At 35.1% G+C, this 8868-nt stretch overlaps 2 protein-coding genes across 3 annotated transcripts in view; both read left to right on the plus strand.

The window, feature by feature from the left end:
- The window catches only part of LOC120073185 (pentatricopeptide repeat-containing protein At5g67570, chloroplastic), an 18114-nt gene extending 12796 nt beyond the window's left edge, over positions 1 to 5318 (plus strand). Inside the window, exons 3-9 of one of the 2 annotated variants that reach the window (XM_039025856.1) lie at positions 1102 to 1183; positions 1253 to 1468; positions 1738 to 1851; positions 3116 to 3209; positions 3295 to 3452; positions 3819 to 4250; positions 4469 to 5318. In XM_039025856.1, the coding sequence (XP_038881784.1) occupies positions 1102 to 1183; positions 1253 to 1468; positions 1738 to 1851; positions 3116 to 3209; positions 3295 to 3452; positions 3819 to 4250; positions 4469 to 5224 (1852 nt within the window). In that variant the 3' untranslated portion in view covers positions 5225 to 5318. The remainder of the gene's footprint in view (positions 1 to 1101; positions 1184 to 1252; positions 1469 to 1737; positions 1852 to 3115; positions 3210 to 3294; positions 3453 to 3818; positions 4251 to 4468) is intronic. The other variant, XM_039025858.1, reaches the window with a different exon arrangement.
- Positions 5319 to 6658: 1340 nt separating this feature from the next.
- Positions 6659 to 7845, plus strand: LOC120073861 (50S ribosomal protein L7/L12). Its single transcript, XM_039026749.1, has one exon. It carries the CDS (start codon positions 6821 to 6823, stop codon positions 7325 to 7327), a length of 507 nt encoding a protein of 168 aa, XP_038882677.1. The 5' UTR covers positions 6659 to 6820; the 3' UTR covers positions 7328 to 7845.
- Positions 7846 to 8868: the final 1023 nt, after the last annotated feature.

Consider the following 8868-nt stretch of genomic DNA (forward strand, 5'->3'; position numbering starts at 1 on the left):
AGGGTATATCAGTTTCTCAACAAAAATATATACTGGACTTGCTAAAGGAAACAGGTATGACTGGGTGTAAACCTGTTGACACGCCAGTAGAATACAATGCAAAAATCGGTGATAAGCATGATGGAATTCCTGTTAATAAAGAAAGGTATCGGCGGTTAGTTGGGAAGTTGATATGCTTGTCTCACACAAGACCAGATATTTCTTATGCAGTAAGTGTTGTGAGTCAGTTCATGCAAGCTCCTTGTGAAGATCATATGCTAGCAATTGAACGTATTCTTCGGTATTTGAAAGGAACTCCTGGTAAAGGTCTAATGTTCAGGAAAACTGATAAACGATCTGTTGAAGCTTACACTGATTCTGACTGGGCAGGGTCTGTTGTTGACAGAAGATCTATGTCTGGATATTGTACATTTGTCTGGGGAAATCTAGTCACCTGAAGAAGTAAAAAACAAGGAGTTGTTGCTAGAAGTAGTGCTGAGGAAGAGTATCGGGCCATGAGTCTAGGAATTTGTGAAGAAATCTGGTTGAAGAAAGTATTATCAGATCTCCAGCAAGATAATGAGCTTCCAATGAAATTATTTTGTGATAATAAATCTGCCATCAGTATTGCAAACAACCCAGTTCAACATGACAGAACTAAACACATGGAGATAGACAGACACTACATTAAGGAGAGGTTGGACAGTGGAAACGTATGCATCCCTTATATTTCTTCGAATCAACAAGTTGCTAATGTTCTTACAAAAGGGTTATTGAGACAAAATTTTAATTATTGTGTAAGCAAGTTGGGACTTGTTGATATCTATGCACCAACTTGAGGGGGAGTGTTGGAAATAGGGTTTTTAACCTAGGGGCATTTATGTAATTGTGCAAGACCCCTAGGGCTTTCTACTGTCTATTTATACAGTGAGTCCCTATGTATTTAGTGTATCAGTTTTAATAAGAAAAGACTTTATATCGTGGTTTTTCTCCCTGCACTAGGGTTTCCACGTAATCCTGTTGTTTTCTCTTCCCTCTTCTCTTTTTTAACAATTAGTTATTTTTCAGTTCACTCATGAAGTACGCGTTTTTCTGTTGTTAAAAAACTTGTGCCTTTTGCAGGTTTGTCTACACAAAGCTTTTAGCTGTTCTTGGGATGTCGAGGAAACCTCAGGAAGCCCTTCAGATATTTCATTTGATGAGGGTAATGTTATAGTGCCTTTGTTCTTTCATATTCCAAAAGTATTTTTCAATGTGTGAGTGATGTTGTTAGATATGTTATAGCTACCTTATTCAGGGAGATGGCCAGATATATCCTGACATGGCTGCATATCACAGTATAGCTGTTACGCTAGGTCAAGCTGGTCTCTTGAAACAATTGCTGAAAGTTGTTGAATGCATGAGGCAGCAACCGTCTAGAAAAGTTAGAAACAAGTGCCGCAAATCTTGGGATCCTGCAGTTGAACCCGACCTTGTTGTATACAATGCTGTAAGAGATCATATTTATGTAGCATCTTGACACGTCCTTATATTTTTCAGTAATGTGTTTTTTAGTATGGTGAAAGTACTTGTAATCTCCATTCTATCTCCTATAATATACTGTCACGTAGATTGGCTCATTTCTTAGAAATTCGGAGTGTTCAAAGGAATGCTAAAATAATTCATGTGACATGAACTACAAGTAGTGCTACCTTCTTTTTTCATTATTCAGTCATTGTACTAGTAGAAATTATTGATCCCCTCCAAAATTGTTGCTAGATTTTGAACGCATGCATTCCCACCCTTGAGTGGAAAGGTGTCTACTGGGTGTTCACACAATTGAGAAAGAGTGGTCTGAGACCTAATGGGGCAACATACGGACTTTCTATGGAGGTACTTGCTGTATCCTATTTCTTGAATTAAACTTCCTGGTTTTTTTTTTTTTTTATGTGTGTGTGTGTGTGTGTGTGTGTAATGGAGTGTGCTCATGGTGGTGCCTCATTGAAATTATGAATGAAGACCGTGAGGTTAATACCAAAAAAGAGCTGTCTCTCTCCATGATACTTGCACACACATGCACTTTGATTCAAAGTTATTGTTTCGAGATTGGGTGGTATTGTTTTTTGTATCTGCACTCTATGCTTTGCCTATTTACGTTCTTGCACTAAACGACTATGTTAGAGATCTGGAAAATATAAATTTTGACTTCTCTCTTATTGGATTCAAACTGGATGAAAATATCAATTCTAATAGGAATATCTGGGGTGAATCCTTTCACTCTATCTTTTGTAAAACTTCCACAAGACTGTTCAAAATGCTGTCCCATGCCTTATGTCTATACTCATAGGTTTCTCATAAAAATGGAAGGGGGAAAAGAAGGATGGTGAAGGTAAAGGGTTGTGACAAACCTGTAGGAGACATAGCTTTGTACAACATTGATGGACTTCAATTTGCTGAGAAATCCTTCACCATCTTTTTGCAACTCTTCTTATAATAAGTTTAGAGCTATCCTTCACAGTCATTTATTGAACTCAAGTATCATTCTTTCAACAATGCATCAGTGAGTTGTGATCGGGTTGGACAAGCTTGTACCTCAGTTGCTCACTTCTTACAACAAAATGAGGATAGGTAGGTTATCCATCCAATGCTAGCTGCTTGACCTTGATCTTCAAAAAAGGGAGAGGAGAAGGGATCATTATCCACTTTTTATGTAGTTTTTTTTATAGGTATTCTTCATGCACCATTGAAAAGATGAGGGTCACATTGGATAGGAATGATGAAAGTGCATTAGTAGCCTTATTCTCGAACCATGTTTATATTGAATCTAAAAATCATATTTAAGCAGTATAATTCACCTCTAATGCTCCGCATTAACTAACCACTACAACAATTATTTGAATCATCGCTCTTGGACATATATAATAGCATATTATTTATTATATTTTTGCCCTTTTTGCTATTCTGCGCTGATAATTTGTTAGACTCTCCATGATATTCTTGGAATGTTCCCAGTAAGCTGTAGGATTGATGTTTTATTTATTTCTTTCAATAAGAGGCAACTTGTCTGATGTTTTTAGTGGGGGAAAACATGTTACTTGATATTTCTCCGTCTTTGAGATATTTATGTTCAAGGCTTACTATACATGATTGTTGAAAGGTTATGCTGAAATCTGGAAAGTATGAGCAACTTCACAAGCTTTTTACAAAATTGAAGAAGAGCGGAGAAACTCTAAAGGCAAACACTTACAGAGGTAGTTTCATTTGCATGTCTTCTACTAATGGTTGTTGTCTGGATTGTTGACTTAATATATCTCTGACTCTGACTTGGGACTGTAGTTCTTGTCAAAGCTTTTTGGGAGGAAGGAAATGTCAATGGAGCTATTGAGGCAGTCAGGGATATGGAACAAAGAGGAGTAGTTGGATCTGCCAGTGTCTATTATGAACTAGCTTGTTGTCTGTGCTACAATGGGAGGTGGCAAGATGCATTAGTAGAGGTAGGTTCCTCGTCAATATATATATATATATATCTTATTTAGCATATAACTTATAAGGACCTTTGTCTAGGACTAGGATCATATCTTTATTTAGATCTATAATCTCCATATCCTGACTTCAGTAAATTTAAGTTCAACCTACAATGATGATTTTCTTTTCTTTTTTCTTCCTCTTCATGATTCTGGCAATCAATCTTTCCAAAAGGGTTGCGGCAATGTTTATAACAAGTCGAAACTTAGGTGTTATATGCATTCGAATTTTATGAAAAAAAAATATCATCACATTCATGATCGTGTAGCAACACAACCTTGATTGTAACAATAGCAGGTAGGAAGTTCTGTTCTCATTATTAAATGTGACTGCAGGTGGAAAAAATGAAAACACTGTCACACATGAAACCTTTGGTGGTGACCTTCACTGGCATGATCTTATCTTCCTTCGATGGTGGACATATAGATGATTGTATATCTATTTTCGAGTACATGAAGCAAAAATGTGCGCCAAATATAGGGACCATAAATAGCATGCTTAAAGTTTATGGCCGAAATGATATGTTTTTAAAAGCTAAAGATTTATTTGAAGAAATAAAGAGAAAAGCTGATTGTTCCTCCCACAGTAGTGCTGTTCCTTCTTTAGTTCCAGATGAGTATACGTATGGCTCAATGCTTGAGGCAGCTGCTAGTGCACTCCAATGGGAATATTTTGAGAATGTATACAGGGAAATGGCTCTGTCGGGATACCGGCTTGATCAGAGTAAACATGCAAGGCTACTTGTGGAAGCATCCAGAGCTGGGAAGGTAAAAACCATTTTTCTTTCATTTATCTAGATTCTAGAACCTTTAGCCAGTATGAAATGCAACTCGGTTCTTGAAAACTGCATGCTAGCAGAATCCTTCCAGTGTTTGGTTATTTCTTGACATCCATCTTTTAATTTTATATGCCCCTTTATTTGTAGTGAAGTTAGTCCTAAATAGATGGGCACCTGAACTAATATGCTGAAGTCTATCTATTTCAGTGGTATCTATTGGATCATGCATTTGACTCAATCTTGGAAGCTGGACAGATTCCTCATCCACTGTTGTTCACAGAAATGATATTGCACCTTACAACTCAAGATAACTATGAGCAGGCTGTCACCTTAGTGAGAACCATGGGATATGCTCCATTTCAAGTGAGTGAAAGGCAATGGACAGAACTTTTTGAAGGGAACAGGGACAGAATTTGTTGGAAAAACTTGAAAAAACTATTGGATGCTCTTGGCAACTGTGATGCATCAGAAGCCACGGTCTCGAACTTGTCGAGGTCATTGCAGTCTCTTTGCAAACTAGGCATACCAGAGAACACCTCCCAGTCTGTAGCTTGTGACCATGATGTAACCGATGGATTACAACTTCCTGGTTCTGAAAACACGGAGAATATGAAGCTTCACCCAGATCGCGTCACTGATTGTTGTGATGAGTCATTGGATATCATTCCTGTTAACCATGCAAGCTTGAACATGAAGGTCAAGAGTGACTCAGAGGTGTCCCCTTGGTCACAGAGTAGTTCTGAAGGTGTTTTAGGTACTGACCAATTTTCAGATCGTTCCATCAATGAGCTCTCGACTATTGATTTGTGTGATGACAGCGAAGATGATGAGGAAGGACTTAACATGTTACTTGATGGATTTGATGATTCTTATGATTCAAACTTGCCTTCTGTCAATGAAATACTGAAAACCTGGAAAGAGGAGAGGAAAACCGATGGGTTATTTCTCCACCCTCTGAATTAGTACACTTTAGTAATGTCTTGTTATGTGTCTGTATATAGTACATATTTACACAATTTGCATAATCATAGCTTTAAATCGTTGCATTTCACTATCATGTTGAGGCGGCCTTTTTTCATAACGCAAGCAAAGGATGTTTTACTGGGAAACAACCTCTCAATAAGTGTTCAAATTTTTATGACGTGTCACTTTAAGTCGGAAGATAATACGTTGGATTTAGTAAATTTATATCTGATGTATAAAGTTATAAGACGAAGTTTGTTGATAATTGTAAAAAGTAGATTAAGAAAGAAAATGAAGTTATTTGATAATTATAAAAAGTGAAAATAGGAAATGTGAAATGTAGGAAAAAATAGAATATGAAATTACCCAGTGTACAAACTTGAATAATGTTTAATATTAAAGTTAAGTTGTTTATACAAACTTAAGAAGTTGGTGGGTCAAATGATTCCAAGGTTCAATTTTAGTGTCTTGAAATAATTTTGAAGATATTTTAACATGAAAATTTATCTTAATATAGTGAATTGTTTTGCTTTATCTATACTAACGTGTTGTTAGATGATATAATATTAAATTTACCTTTAAACATCAATTTAAACTTTTGAGTCAATTGATGATTTAACATGTATTTTTAAAGAATAGAAATCAATTATAAATTTTATTTAAAGTACACGGTTTAAATTTAGCCGTTTGAAAGTATTAAAATAAATTGAAAAATACTAAAATAAATTGATTAAAATTACCATGTAGTTATTTTAAAGGGCAAATATCAATTTATATCTCTAAATTTTGGGGATTGCATCCATTTAAACGCTAAAAAGTTGTATTAATTTAAACCTTAAACTTTGGAGTTGTAGAAATTTAAACCTTGAACTTTGAAATTTGTATTAATTTAACAAACTAATAATTATATCAATTTAAGCCTTAAACTTTCATAAGCATATCAATTTAAACCATGACCTTTCATAAATATATCAATTTAAACCCTAAACATTCACAAATGTATCCAAATAAAATATAATAGACTGTTTAAGTTGATACAATTATGAAAGTTTAAAATTTAAATTGATACACTTATAAAAGTTCGAGGTTTAAATTGATACCATTATTAGTTTTGAGTTTAAATTGATACCATCCTCAAAGTTTAGAGTTTAAATTAATACATTTATTAATTTAAGGTTTAAATTGATACAACACCCAAAGTTCAAGAGAATAAATTGATATTTGCCCTATTTTAAATGATAAAACTACTTAAAATATTTTTAAATATTGTGCCATATTTATAAATAAGTTTTTATTTGGTTGTATTTGAAAACCATCCTATTACAATAACCAAAAGTGAATATGAACCAAAATTGTGTGAGATTCTGTCAAAGGGTAACGTGGACTTTTTGCCTATCTTTGGACTATTACTCAAATTGTTGATATTGTAGACAAATTTCAAAATGTCAAGTAGTTTTGAGGGTCACTGTTGGACGGGGAAACCCTAATCCTAATGAATTCAGACACCTGTAGGACGTCGGTGCTTCAATGAAAGACGATTTTCTGTGACTTGCGAATATTATCGACGGTGTCCGCCAGAAACCCTAATTCATCGAAATGCCATCGATTGCCTCCAAACTTCCGGCCAAAGCGTTAGTGAGACTTCTCACTGTCGCTCCAAGACCGTTGCTAGTTCGCTCCCTCAGCACCGTATCCAAGGAACGCACCCAGAAACTCGAGAGGATCGCCGATGAGCTCCTCGACCTCACTAAAATCGAACGACACGACTACGCCATCCTCTTCCGGTTGAAAATGGGTTTAAACAAGTACGGGCCTGCAGTTTCTGGGCTAAGCGCACCAGGTTCAGCCGCCGCCGGATCTGCCTCTGCCGAAGCAAAAGAGGCTGAGAAAACCGTTTTTGATATAAAGCTCGAGAAATTTGATGCGGCGGCGAAGATCAAGATCATAAAGGAGGTAAGGACGTTCACTGATTTGGGTTTGAAGGAGGCTAAGGATTTGGTGGAGAAGGTGCCGGTGGTGCTCAAGAAGGGAGTAACGAAAGATCAAGGAAACCCAATTATTGAAAAGCTAAAGGAATTGGGAGCTACTGCGGTACTGGAATGACTTTTTTTTCTCCGTCATTTCATATGTTCTTTTTGGAGTAAAATAATGCTGCCCTTGTTTGAGGACTAACGAAAATTTTTCAAAGAGCCAAGATTTATGAAGATTACAATTCAAAATCATATTGTTGCTTGACTTGAGATTCAAAGTACATTTGGTTTTTTTCCCTTTGGCATTTCTCCTCCGGATTTTCTATGAGAATCAGTTTCATTCTGACGTTCTTAGGCGGACCTGAAGAATTTAGCAAATCTATAATCCCCATGTAAACGAAGAGCACGAATCTGTTCTAAAAGCTCTTCATTTCTCTCTACTCATGTGACATGTGTGATATACGAAAAATCTCTACTTTTAGTTTAGCAAAATTTCCTTGAGATGCGGGAAAAGCTATATGTATTTTGTTCTTTCCTGAGATTCTTGAAGAACAATGAAACAGTTTTCATTCCGCTGCTTCTCTTGTGGCCTTGATTTGTTGGCGAAAAGTTGTGAAAGAATTGATCTACGGCTATCATTTTGTTGTATAATGGGTTGATCAGACGCTGAGGCATCCTTGGTCCCTGATTATTATTTAGGGAAAACATGCAAGGTCTCATTTGAAACTCAAGTTGATAAGGGGTTTCTATATCTTCTTTATCTGAATATCGCCCTAATAAAAACAGACCATAATTAAGGATAATTGTTTTAAATGATAAAATTGTTAAAAACATTTTTAAATATAATAAAATGTATTAGTGATAGACTGCGATGTTATTATTATAGTCTATCAACTGATATTTTGTTATATGAGTAAATAAGTTAGTTCATTTTAAAGAATTTTTAGTTAATTAATATTAATAAAATTTTCTCTTTTATCTTCCTTCACAAATGGATTGGAGACCCTTCAAAAGAATGTTGTTGAATAATTTGATCATCGTTCCCAATATGTGAGTTTCCAAATATCAAAACCTTTAAGAACATCCGCCTAGTCTCTGAATTTCTAAGGATACGTGTATGTACTGAAGCACCAATGATGGTTTTATTAGTATCATGCTCAAATGCACAGATCAAACAAAAGACGACAATTTCAACTAATAATTGGTCGATTGGTTGTCACGTCGAAACTTGTTTCTTTTCTCTCTACTAGGTGATGTTCATTTTCATAACTTCACAAATACTTTGATTAGCAATTGGAGTTGACACATCCTTTATTTTGTTGATGTTTGAAATACCTTTTTAAGTGTTCAATTTAAAAAATAAGTCATTTTGAAATATATATAAATATTTGACAAATACTCAAAATAGATTTTGAAAGCTATTAATGTCTATATTTTAAACAGTTTTGTTTAAATGAAAATGAATTTTTAAAAAACATTTGTTTTTTAAGTTTAATCCAAACGAGCATTTTATAAAACCAGTCATATTTAATCTTGTTTTTACTTCTAGACAAACCATTCAAATTAAGATGTTATCTCTTGCGGCTGTTTTACTCTGAAAGATGTCAATGTCCTCATATTTTATCAGAATCATTAACCGAATCACAAAAACGGTCTACCGAGAAAGCAAACGGA

Source organism: Benincasa hispida, chromosome 3 (genome assembly GCF_009727055.1).
Source record: "Benincasa hispida cultivar B227 chromosome 3, ASM972705v1, whole genome shotgun sequence".
NCBI lineage: Eukaryota > Viridiplantae > Streptophyta > Magnoliopsida > Cucurbitales > Cucurbitaceae > Benincasa > Benincasa hispida.

What these genes read in the sequence shown, in the direction of transcription:
- LOC120073861 (XM_039026749.1), top strand. Translation starts at nt 6,821, where the DNA reads ATGCCATCGATTGCCTCCAAACTTCCGGCCAAAGCGTTAGTGAGACTT.